The sequence below is a fragment of the Pangasianodon hypophthalmus genome, chromosome 8 (genome assembly GCF_027358585.1).
Source record: "Pangasianodon hypophthalmus isolate fPanHyp1 chromosome 8, fPanHyp1.pri, whole genome shotgun sequence".
NCBI lineage: Eukaryota > Metazoa > Chordata > Actinopteri > Siluriformes > Pangasiidae > Pangasianodon > Pangasianodon hypophthalmus.
This window is the reverse complement of record NC_069717.1, coordinates 3530619-3543713: the sequence shown is the minus strand read 5'-3', so window position 1 is coordinate 3543713 and position 13095 is coordinate 3530619. Positions and strand designations below refer to the sequence as shown.

The 13095-nt window shown below is 37.5% G+C and overlaps 2 protein-coding genes across 7 annotated transcripts in view; one reads left to right on the top strand and one right to left on the bottom strand.

The window, feature by feature from the left end:
- Nucleotides 1-4726: 4726 nt before the first annotated feature.
- The window catches only part of dohh (deoxyhypusine hydroxylase/monooxygenase), an 11997-nt gene continuing 3628 nt past the window's right edge, over nucleotides 4727-13095 (bottom strand). Inside the window, exons 1-6 of one of the 5 annotated variants that reach the window (XM_026928560.3) lie at nucleotides 9412-9532; nucleotides 9150-9228; nucleotides 8244-8522; nucleotides 7171-7247; nucleotides 6794-7046; nucleotides 4727-6012 (exon numbers count right to left, since the gene is read on the bottom strand). In XM_026928560.3, coding sequence (XP_026784361.2) covers nucleotides 5696-6012; nucleotides 6794-7046; nucleotides 7171-7247; nucleotides 8244-8517 — 921 coding nt within the window. In that variant the 5' untranslated portion in view covers nucleotides 8518-8522; nucleotides 9150-9228; nucleotides 9412-9532 and the 3' untranslated portion in view covers nucleotides 4727-5695. Of the gene's footprint in view, nucleotides 6013-6793; nucleotides 7047-7170; nucleotides 7248-8243; nucleotides 8523-9149; nucleotides 9229-9343; nucleotides 9533-13095 lie in introns of those variants that run through there. The other 4 variants (XM_026928561.3, XM_034306948.2, XM_034306949.2 and 1 more) reach the window with 4 other exon arrangements.
- Nucleotides 11697-13095, top strand: part of fzr1a (fizzy/cell division cycle 20 related 1a) — a 9109-nt gene continuing 7710 nt past the window's right edge. Inside the window, exon 1 of one of the 2 annotated variants that reach the window (XM_026928074.3) lies at nucleotides 11697-11884. The gene's annotated coding sequence lies outside the window, so the exon portion shown is untranslated. The remainder of the gene's footprint in view (nucleotides 11885-13095) is intronic. The other variant, XM_026928073.3, reaches the window with a different exon arrangement.

The following is a 13095-nucleotide window of genomic DNA, read 5'->3' as shown; positions in this document are numbered from 1 at the left end:
TGCATCTCTGAATCTTCACACCAAGTCTCCTTCTTCTTCTTCTTCTTCTTCTTCTTCTTCTCCTAAACTCAGATGCTACGCGGATGTTACTACTCAGCACGTTACTAACCGACTGACCAGCTTTCTAAACACAGCGGCGTGTTCATGAATGCGTTATAGGCTCTCAGGTATTTCTTATCCTCTCACAGGTGACCTCAATCTCCACCTAACTTAGTCATCCACCTTTTCTGACCTTCTTGTGTGCACGCGAGTCTCGTTAATCCACATTATCATACATCACATGTTCGGTACGCTTAACTTCACTGATCAAGATTTACTGAATGCAGTTAATGCAATCTGCGAAACCCATAAATGGATTTTATAAAATACTTCAAAATATTCAGTTTGCAAACAATTAGCTAAATTTTTGTCAAATGCCATTTATTTCAGATAATTTGGTGAATAGATTGACAGTTGGTCTTTAAAGGGGAAATCTGGGATACAGCTACTACTTTTAATCAATAAAAATGCATCTTTTTTCTTACTTATATTAGTTAAGAATGAAAGAAGATTGTTTGAAAATTGGTCAAAATTGAATTCACTTGAATTAAAATGAATGAATTGATTAACTGACCCCACACCACTGACCAGGATAAATGAAGTGAAGGAAATGAAGAAATTTATTTCCTTCACTTCAATTTTGATTAAAATTAAATCAGTGATATCTAGCAGTCTAATGTTTAAAGGAATACGCCAGTGTTTTTCAGGCGCATGTCTATCCCATGCATCTGCAGTGTGTGTGTGAGAGAGATTACTACAAACAAAAAATTCATTCTTTTCCATTCATTTCTTTTTATTCTTTCCATTCCTTTCTTTTTGGGTTTTGTTCTTTTAATTTCTTTCATTTTTGCTCCGTTCTTTCTGGTCTGTTGTTCTTTTCATCCCACCGTGTTCCCTCTTTTCATTCTGTTCCTTTCTTTTCAGTGAAGTCTTTTTGTTTTGTTCTGTTTTTTTTTTGTTGTTGTTCTTTCTTTTCCATTCCTTTTTCATAGTTTCCATTCATTTTTTTGTTTTCTGCTTATTTTTTTTTAGTTCTTTTCGCTTTGTTCTTTCTGTTCCTTTCTTTTTGTTCTTTCCACCCGTTCTTTTTGTCACAATCGTTTTTGCGCCGTTCTTTTCATTCTGTTCTCTTCTGTTCCTTCCACTACAATCGTTTCATTCTGTACTATTACATTTACATTTACATCTATGGCATTTGGCAGACGCTTTCATTCAGACTGACTTACAGAAGCGTTCTTTCCGTTCTTCTCACACCCCATGGTAATGACATGTACACTACAGATGGAGTGAACAGATATTCATTTAAAAACACTGAGCATAAAGAGTTCCTTTTTTTTTAAAAAAAAATCGTATTAAAACACATCTTGGTCCACTAGACGTTCACGTACTTATTCTTCGTATTTATTCTCTTCTTTGGTTTACTGGACAAGCCTGAAGAAACAGTTTTGTGCACGTCTTGACCCTTCCTGTTCTTCCTTAGCCCATTTATCAGCTGTGTAATGCTGCTGACTTTGTCCCCCCAGTAGGACTCGTCCCTGTGAGCTGTTACACTAATACATTCTCCCCTGTCCTTGTACTGTACACGCAGAGACAGCGCAGTTGGCAATTATCTTTATCAGATCTTATCTAGAAACGAATCCTTTAGACTTGGAGCCTATGAGCGAGATCGTGATGAAATGTAGAGTTTACGACAGCAAGGATGGAAGCGTGCAATGATAGATGAGAGACTGCAGTGGTGAAAGACAAGATGAGTGAAATGATTATGGACACCTAAAAAAAAACTTCTGCTGATTAATTAAAGATTTAAGTTGATCAGGATGTTTTAAATGGATAGTAACACAGCACTGGCTAGCCATATTTTCTATAAATGATTCTATACACTGCAAAAAAATGTCTTAGCAAGCTAAAACATCTTGAATATAGACAAATTTGACTAATATTTCTCTTGTTGTTAAACAAATCTAAGATTATTTATATTATAGCTTATTTCAAGAAAATAGATGCCAGTACAATAAGAGCAATTCAAGCTTGAAATTAGTAAAGATGTCTAGAAATAAGCTTAATAGTGGTATAATGAGGAATATTAAATAACTTTTCCCTTACTCAAGATCTCTTCCCTTTGCTAAGACATCTTTTTTTTTTTTACAGGGTGTATGATAAAGGAAGAAAATAAGGCCAGAAGCCAACGTTACCTTTTTATTATTTTTGAAGTTGCTTTTCTATTTGTTTGACTTCAGTCCTTTTCAGTCGTCTCCTTCACGTTATTAAGCACTAAAAGGTTGATCTCGAGGAGATCCTGTGGACGGTGTCTGGACAAAATGATGGTGTTTTCTACAATCTGTCAACACATGGAATGTGATAGGAGAGAATAAAGACCATCTGTAAGGAAAAGTCACCGTGCAGGACGCAATCTGTGCAGTTTAATCTTCGCCTCTGCCAAAATAAGCCGTAATACCATGAGCAAGAGATGGAAATAAAGCTCAGACAATATTATGTGTGTGTGAATGTGTGTGTTTCCTGATATAAAGCAGATGGTTTCAGTTAAGAATAATGGTAAGGATGAATTACCTGAAGCTGATGAAGATTAAATCACTGACGAAGATTAAATCACTTGAACTAAATGAGTTAAACGATGAACCTAAGCTTAGTATATGAATATATCAAAAAAAAAAACAAAAAAAAAACACACACAAACTAAAAAAAAAATCTAGTCTAAGCTCTTCTCAGCCCTCACTCGGACGTTATTCTGGATCATCCTCGTCTTCAGTCTTGGTGCAGAAGGCTTGTGTCAGGATGTAGGCCCAGTAAACCACAGTAATGGAAGTGTTGATGATTATAATACCGATCATAATCGGGTGCAGCATGGTTCCTTCGGTCCGAGTTGGAGTTCAAGCTTCAGCTCCGGTTTCTGTGAAGGGTTCAGTTTCTCTGCAGCTTCTTGTAGAACTTAATTCCTTTCTAGTGCTTATGATTTTAAGAGGTTCAGCCCAGGACATGCTGAGTACTGAGAAAAATCCTTTCTTGCCTTATGGTTAAGAAGAAATATCAGTATTACAAGGTATCTTGTATTACTTGTATTAAACCTGGTTTAAGTGTATATAAGAGAATAATGCTACTCCTCTGGAACGTTATTTTTTGAAAAGTTAATTCAATTGCAATAATGAATTGTTTTTAACTAGCTAGCCAGCTAAGAGTTCATTTCAGATTACATTGTGTGGGTGTAAAAATCCTAATGGATGAGATGGACCACTCACTGTGCAGGATTAGCTAGCGATATTACCCTGCTTTATCCTCCTGCTCGAGGAAAAAAATCCCTGATCAGGACCCTAAGCACCTTTGAGTTGTGTGAGCACATTTTGTCTAAGAGCACTGGCTTTAGTGAGTCAGCACAACGATACACAACATCTTTATTACTCAGCATCCAACCAACCAACAAGACAAGATTCTGCACCAAAGAGCAATTGATTGAGAATTTAGAGAAGCCGGGGCGATACCAGCAGAATAAAAGAATAAAAGAACAAATTCGATCCGATTCTGCAGCAAATGGAAAAATTTGGAATTGGATTTGGGGAATTGTGATGTATGTGATTTCTGTGAAGTTAACTGAATAAACCAAGCTGCAGTTTTGTAAAAGTCATGTTGTTAGCTATGTATTTTTTCCATTAAGTGCTTCATAAAACTAAAGCTTAGTAGTTTTTACAGAAAAAAATATCGGATGAGAATCATATCCGCTGATACTCAAAGTGTCAATATCAGAAAAGGAAAATCTCTACTTTTATTGCATTGCTCTTACATCATTCGATCTCTTTAATGAAACCCAATCAACAGGGGATTGCTTTTTTAAGAATTTAATGCTGAATTAGTGTGAGAAGTGAATGAGACCCACCTTTAAAACAAATCCACTTCACTGCATTGCTTTTCACTGGGAAACTCTAAGATAGAAAATCGATCACAGCAGCAATATTGTATACATACTGTATTGCTTTTCATTAGTAACATACCGAAAACGTTGCACGCTGAAAAGCAAAACCAAGACGTTGTTCTTACGTCTCTTTATCTTGTTCATTTAAAAAAACAATCAGTATGGGATTGTTTTTTCAATAAATAAACACTGACTTTGTGTCAGAAGTGAACGTAAATCTACGCTGCATTGCATTTCTCTTTCATCACTGTGTTGTAGCCGTGACACACTGAAATGCAATCACTGTCCAATCACAGTGCTGAGGGGCGTGGCTGTAATCAGAGAAAGGGCTTGGAAAGCGTCATTATCGTCCATATAAAGGAACGCACTTTATAGTTTCTTATTGGCTCATTGCTTTTTTCTCGTTCCTGCTGCATTAACTGCTTGACTACGCTTTTCTGAATTACTAAAACATGACAAAAGTATAAAAATATGAGTATGAAAACACGGCTCACACCAGGATCTGAGGTACGTTATCAAATGTAGCATTTAATGCTTACAAAGCAATGGCCTGCTGTTTGCTTTTCATTAAAGTGATCAGGCAATGTAGTAGCGATGTAATGAAGGCTGTGCTTTTCAGTGTGGTACGTTTTCTGTAAGTGACTATTAAAAAGCAAACAGTTTGTGCTTTTCAACTCATGCTTTTTCACCCGTATGATTACTTTGCGTTCCGATTGGAATCTTCTCCACAACTTTAGGAGCTTAAAGAATGAAGCGGCAGCAGAGTAGAAGTCTGTTTGTAATTTATTATTATTACAGGAAGCACAACCAAAAACAAGAGAAATAACCAGATTATGATATTGAGGAATATCATGCTCCAGCTTTATTAATAAATAATTTGATCTGTGTGATCATAACTTGCAGGAAGTATCCAAGGACAAGATTATCTATCAAGCTGCAGTATGTAAGTTATGGAGGATTTTGGAAGTTGAATATGAGGATGGTTGTAGGTGAGCCATAATTCCATCAACCCACTGAGCGTCGCTGGGCATCCTGCATCGTGATAGCATCGATTTTCACTAATCTGCCCTTGTCAACGGCTGTTTGACCATTAAATCTGCGTCAGAGGCTGGCAGGAGAGCGAGTTCTCTGATTAGCTGTCCAGCCTGGTGAATCAGAGCCTCATTTTTCAACTTCTGCTCAACATTTCTCAACTTCAAATCACTATCTGGAGCGCACAGCGACCCAGGAATGCCTCTGATGTGGCTCAAATATAACTTTTTCTTTAAACAAAGTAAAAGTTACATACTTCAGGCTTTACATTAATAGGGAAAAAAATGGTAGTGTGGTTAAAAAAAAAAAGAGAAACTGCCAGTTATACGATTTGCATAAAGATCTGGAGGAAAACCTCGGTGGAAAATATCGTCATTTCTGTTCATTTGTTTATTCTTGAGCATCTCAAACCTAGCGGTGATTAATATTCATGCCCAGTGTTGCCTTTATACATTCTAAAACATTTCCTTTTTTTTTTTTTTTTTCCCAAATGTAACCACAACAATGTCACGTCTAACCCAGAAAATGTATGACATGGATTCAGAAACTGATCTTACAGATTTAAAACATTTCTTTGGTGGCTATTTCCTCTGAAAAAGCTGATATTGTGTCTATGAGAACGCTATGAGGTGAGGTGTAGGTCATAGGTAATGACAGCGTAGAATAAAAAGTCCTAAATAAGAAGTCCTAAATCGTTCAGCGTCACTGAGCAGCGTTTACTCGGAGCAGTCCGTCTGCGTACTGGAACTGTGCGCTGTTCTCGTACTCCAGCATGTCCAGCGCGACCTCACAGCTCTCCTTCACCACGCGCTCGCTGTCCTCGCAGTACTGCTGCAGGACGGACAGACACGCGTCCTGCCCGATGGATCCCAGCGCCTCGGCACACTCGTGTCTCACCATGGCGTTCTCGGTCTTGTTCTCCAGAGCGGCGCGCAGGTGAGGGATGCTCGCCGCGTGCTGCATCTGTCCCAACACGTAGCCGATCTCATGACGGAATAAAGCGCTGCTGCACTGCAGGCCTGGAGACCACCCACCCCAAAAAATAAAAATAAAAAAAAATTTTAAAAATCATTAATTTTTCAGTAGAGACAGCTTGTTTTCTTTTCATCTTGTAAAAACTTACAAATAAATTCTTCAAATACTTTGACGTTCGTCTTTTGTCTCTGTCATGTTCTGTCGCATATATTCAGTAAAGTCTCAGCGATTAACCAGTGATCGATTACGTAAGGAATAAAACGCTTTGCGAGTGCTGTTATAGGAAAATAATCAACGACAGCGTGGGCCGATGTAAAGGGCACTTACGTTAATTATGTTCCCTGCAAGTGTGTGTCACAAAGTGCTTTATTTCTCTTAGGTACCATTAATATTTATTAAAGAATGACACGTTGCACTTATCCGTTTATAGCTACATTTAATGTTGTGAAACGTCCGTGAAACAGGATCCTGTTCTCGGTTACGTTATAGCAGCTACCAACAGTCGTCCCCTCACCTACCTCCCTTTTCTCTCTCTCTCTCTCTCGAAGTTAATAAGACAAAGAAATGTTTATATTACCAAAAAGCAAAGCGTCAGAACACTTACTACACTTTTCCAAAGCACTGACACTGGAGACTCCTTCCAGTGTCCTTTTTTGTGATATTTAAGCATAACTGCTGCTTTTCCACATATTTTATTCCCATTTTCAAATTTCACATATAAGGGCTGAATGGCTGGGAGACAATTTTCACCTCGTTTATCCCTAGAGTTTTTTTTTTTTTTTTTTTTTAAGTTTATTTCTGAGGATCGAATCCCCGACTCCTCACCGTCTCCCAGAGCGAGCACGGCCTCCTCACTGCCGAGGTTCCTGAGAGCGAACATGGCTCTGTAGCGCTCGAACAGCGGCAGGCTCTTGTCCAGCAGCTGCGTCCGGAGCTCAGAGACACTCTTCCTCTGCGCTGGAGGAGCCGGGTCCACTGAGCAGTACGGGTTACTGTCTGTAGCCTCCGATTTCTCAGCATCACCACCACTCATCAGCCACTCCAGCCTCCTGACGGCCAACTGACACGTCTCTGCCACCTGTGCACGCGCGCACACACACACACACACACACACACACAGAGAGAGAGAGCTCAGTGTATATCAGTGGAAGTCTATTAGAAGAGAAAGAGTGTTTTTTTTTTGTCATAAAACATGACAGTACCTCAACGACCGGGTCCTCTGAGTACTGTTTCAGTAAATCCAACACTTTTGGGTTCCCAATGGCTCCCAAAGCTTCACCTACAAACAGGAACAAAGTTATAAATTATTCTGATCCATGACCATGGTAAAGTCTGAACACACACACACACACACACACACTTCTTACAGCCATACTTCCTCTACTGCAGACCTCTCCATCTTATCCCACCTGAAGCTCATCAGTGTGTGTTTTATTTCGATGTTGTCCACACTCACACTTTCTTTACTTTCACCCCTCCATCTTCACTAAAACAGCATTTCAGACCACTGAAAAACTTTTCTTTTCGAATGTCCTCTCCAAACGGGATAGATCTGAATGTTTCTGCACTGTAATACAGATGAGGGGAAAACGCAGCTTTTCAAAAACGCCTGACATGTTATTGTCATGTGATTTCCACAATTCCAAAGCATGACCTATGGCTTATGACGCTGTTTTATGTACAAGGTATTTCAGGTGTTCGTGTTTGACTGCGTTGCGTAATATGTAAGCGATACCGCGGCACGCAAGAAAGCGTGTTTTATGTTCATGTTATCGATACGGACAAAACGGTGGAAATTACATAAAGGTCACGGGTCAGATATGCAGTGAGCATGCTGGGATTTGTTTTGTTTTTCCCTGTGTTTCACTGTGGAAGGGAAACTTTTGGGAAATGAACTGAAAATGCTTTTAACCTGCTTTAGTGTGGAGCAGGGTTGAGACCAGCATTCCCTGCTCAAGGTCCTGGGATCCTCTTGCATTCCACATTTTAATGTTTCCCTGTTACAGCTGATATCAGATCCTCTTATTTAATAATAAAATCAGATGTAAAGAACTTCATGTGTCTTTTTTTTTTTTTTACCACACATCCATAACTGAGTTTAATATTAATTTCTTCAATGAGTTGTGTGACTGGGGATTGAAAATGTAGCTCACAAGCTGTCTCTTCATGCCCTTAAAGATTATCCTTATGAAGTCCTGTGTCTTTTGAGCGCTCCCTAAGAACACCGTGTATCACACAGCTCGACCAGATCAATCCCGGGAACAGAAGATTTCACCTGCTTCGTGCCGGACCATAGGCTCCTGCTGAGTGTCTCTCAGCACCGTCTCCAGGACGGGAATGGCTCGCTCGTCCTGCATCTGCCCCAGGCAGTAGGCCAGCTCGTGCTTGAGAAGCACGGAGTCGTCTGTGAAAGCCTCGCTGATCCATCTCACCGCCTCGGCTCCGCCCAGGTTCCGGAGCGTGAACAGAGCCCGAAAACGAGCGGGAAGCTCCTGCTGGCTGTCCACGAGGATGCGTCCCACCGCCACTATGTCCTTATCACTCGTCATGACACCTTTAAAAAAAAAAATAATAATAATAATCACAGTCTGCTTTATGCTGTATTACTAATTAATTCCAAACTTCTATATTCATATACTGTAAAGAGAATATGAATAAAATCAAATTAATAATAAGTTAAAAATCATTTTGTTGCAATCTGTTGTACAAAATGACTACAATATACACTCTCACACACAGAGCAATAAGTGATAGATGTATTACATTTAATAAACAACATTTAGTAATTTAGTAATTAATAATAAAGCATACATAATAAACAATTTAACAGACATTTTAAAGCTAAATTTCATATACAAAAGCTTGTTTTGAAAAAAAGTTTTGCAAAAATAAGTAAACCACAAATTATTGATCGATGTATTCCCTTTAATGTCTCTCCGTAATACATCTATCAATAATTTGTGGTTTTATTACAAAATACTATTATATTATAATTATTATTTATTAATAATTAATCTTATTATTGCAAAACACACACACACATATATATATATATATATATATATATATATATATATATATATATATATATAGATGGATAGATAGATAGATAGATAGAAGTTATCTAATAACACTTGGTGTCACGTGGTCAATACTAACTTGTTTAAATCTTTAAACTTACTGGAGATTGAGAAATGACAAGTTGTGCACAGTCAAGATGGAGGACAGTTGGAAGAGATACACTGCTTCTGTAGATCTAGCTTTAAAAAAAAATACATTAGTTAATCATGTAGATTATACCATCAGTATGAAATCATTTACAATATTGCCTTATGAAGCTGAAGTGAGAAATTAACATCATGTTTTTCCTCCTACCTTAAAAAAAACACAAGATTTTCATCAGCTGCTGTTAATATTCTGTAACATATTAATAAAATACTCACTGAGAGTAAGATGAGTTATCCACTAGCATTTGCTAACATCCCACTCTCCATGCTGTCATTTCAGGAAGGAAGAGTTTTTATTCGTCACTTTGTAGAAAAGATTTAAACCGCGACTCGACGTCGCATCGCCACCTGGCGGCCTGGAGGAGTGGTAAAGTCTACTAAAGTCATGTTCTGACCAAAAATACTGCTTTATTATTATTATTATTATTATTATTATTATTATTATTATTATTATTAATTTGTGTTTTCTGGATTGAAAAAACATAATACTGTCTCAAAGTAGCAATATTTTCTGTCATAACAATATTAGAAAAAAAGTGCAATTCCTCCAGGCCGCTAGATGGCGTTTAATTATGGAATTATGGACTTTAATTAATTAAAATTTTAATATAAATAATATTAATTATTGAATTATTGCTCTGAGTGTGTGTGTGAGTGTATCTATTGTAGTCATAAAAATAGATTGCAACAAAATTATTATTAACTTATTATTAATTTGATTTTATTCATTTTCTCTTTATGAATGAATATGAATGAATTATGTATATGAATATGTGCTGTATGGAAGTAATTAATAATAAAGCATAAGTAATAAAGAATTTAACAGATATTTTTAAGCTAAATTTCATATACAAAAGCATGTTTTGCAAAAATAGGTTTGTATAAAAATAGATGTATTATATTTAATGTCTTTCTGTAATGGATAAATAAGCACAAAGTCGTTTTAAAAAAAATGCTTGAGTGAAACCCGGCAGTGTTGTAAGGCAGCGCCCCCTCTTGGTGAAGAGAGTTATTAAACCTCCAGCAGTGATGGGAATTCCGGCTCTTTTCAGTGAGTCGATTCATTTGGCTCGGTTCACCAATAGGTGCACTTTGTATTGCATTTTAAAAAAGCCATGTTTTAATAATTGTTAAATTGATGGAAGGGTACTACAAATGTGCAGTGATGAATACAGTAATCATCCCTGCATTAGTGTTATTGTGCTGCTGTCTCTGTACTTCATTAAAAAAAAATAAATAAATAAAAAAAAAGATTCATTTCCATTTATTCTGATAACTGATCACCTCCCATAATTCCCATAATACACTTAACTAAATCCTCTCTGTCACACTTTTTAACCATTTATTACTCTCGGGTCAAATTAACCCAGGGATCTTATATGGTGCATGATTTGTGTTCAGTTTTTTCTCTTACATGTTCCTCACAGAAAATAAGCCAAGGCCACTGAGTTTCAGGTAAAAAAATAAATTGGTTTGTTTTATATTCTTTCTTTTATTAAAAATTACAAACAGGGTTAATCTGACACACAAGGGTTGCACCAGGGTTAAGTTAAAAAAAAAATTGTGTGTGTGTATATATATCTATATCTGTATATATATATATATATATATATATATATACACACACACACATCATAACATTAAAACCACCTGTCTAATATTGTGTAGGTCCCCCTTGTGCTGCCAGCTCTGATCTGACCCATCGAGGCATGGACTCTGATGGTGTGCTGTGGTATCTGGCACCAAGACATTAGCAGCAGATCCTTTAAGTCCTGTAAGGTAGATACTAACTACTGAATACCGGGAACATCCCACAAATATGACCTGCTGCTCTGGAGATGCTCCAACCCAGGTGTCTAGCCATCACAATCTGGCTGTTGTCAAAGTCGCTCAGATCCTTACACTTGCCCATTTTTCCTGCTTCCAACACATCAACTTCGACAACTGCTTATAAATAACTATATATATATATATATATATATATATATATATATAGAGAGAGAGAGAGAGAGAGAGAGAGAGAGAGAGAGAGAAATGAAGTAAAGACTCATACGGTTCGTAGAAGCGAGTCGACTCTTCACCCAAAAGAACCGACTCAATGAGTCGAATGACTCGGGAATGACTCACTCGTTAAACTCTCGCTTTGTGGTTGAGAAAATCATTTTAATCTCCTTTCACGCAATTTTCATGTTCTTTCTTAGATATTTGTGTGATATTTTAAGTCACAGACACCTTTAATAAGATACTGATAAAAAATATACAATTTATTGTTATACATAGATTATTTAAATACTTTCAAATAAACTGAGTATTTTAGTCTAATTCCAAACAAAGGACGCCATTTTGTTGATCCTCTCAACTTGACGCTTTTTTTACTTTTAAAAAAATTATCTTTACATTTATACAGCATGCAAAGATACAACATTGAGTTCGTTAACGTTCATGTATCCATGGCAACGTGACCTCTTTTGTTTTGTTTCAAATTTCGTGACGTCAGTCGTTCAAATTCTCCTTACCCACAATCCTTCGCGACGGCGTCAATAAAAAAAAAAATACATATCTCTGCTAGCAGAGCTAGCGACTTACAAAGCGAGCTTTGTAGCTTTGTACCAAACTGATCATTTTTTTAAAGAAACAAATTTCTAAACGCAGCATTTTCAGTGAATATTAATCGAACTGAGCGCTCGAGGTAAGTTATGAGTTGGGTGAAATAATTAGCTAGCTAACATTAGCGTGCTAGCTTAACGGATTGATTAGCTGTGCTAGTCAGCTGATATTTATATTTAATATTTATAACAATGCATTTCATGGTTTCTTGATGTGTTGTGTGTGTGTAGAATTTTTTAGCTGAAGTAATATAAACGAAAAAATGGCCGAGCCTTGTTAATAACGCTGAGTTAGCTTAGTAAGCTAGCAAAGCTGAAACAACCGGTTTTAACAAAAGAGCCGGCGGCATTAGGGCTAGTTAAAAGGTTAAGTTAACTAGTTAACAGGTGCAGTAAGTGGTTTTGTTATTTAGAGGTTTGTTAGTTGTTGCCTTGTGTCTAAATATTCTTTCTGACCGGAACCAGCTGAAGACAAAGCTTGAGTCATTGCTTTAAATCGGTGAGATGAATCAGCTGTGTGTTGTCCACACTGCTGTCAGTGGGTTTCTGCCTCATTTCTCACACACTGTCACCTTAAAGGTGAATCATTTCACCAGGAGAATACAGGGATCATCCTGACATCTTTCCTTCTTTCCTTTTTTACTGCTTTTTCCCTGACTGTTTTCAAGCAGCCGGGCTGAACAGTTGGCTGACACTGTTTATAGCCTGCTTGAACAGGTGTGTGTGTGTGTGTGTGTGTGTGTGAGAGAGAGAGAGAGAGATCATATATAACCTTTAGCTTGGATCTTTTGTTAACCCTCAGCTCATAAACCCAGTCTAATCCAGGGGAATAGTTCTTAATGACAGAGAAATGAGCTTTGTGAATTCTGGCCTTAAGCTCGGATATAAATATTGGGTTACAGTATGAATATGTGAGCTCTTACAGGAAAACTCCTGCCTGAAACACATGAAATGTGTCCATGCTGAAGTATTTCTGGTGCCCTTAGTGATTCTGGTGCTAATCTGATCCTTGGCGCTGTATTTTTGTTATTCCTGTGAGAAGTTGGTGATTGTGTGCCGTGCTGATGTCACAGCGGGATCTCGAACCGAAGTGATGACGTCTTTGTCAGGTTTCGCTGTTTCCTGGAAACCAAAAGAACAAGAGGTTTTTTTTTTTTTTTTTCCTCACCCTATGTTCACACTTGTAAGCGACACAGAGACAGGCGATCATTTGTTTGCTACGTATTTGTATAAAGCACAGAGCTGCAATTTCATTGACTTGGAATCGAGACTTTCTCATTTCCGTGTAAATATG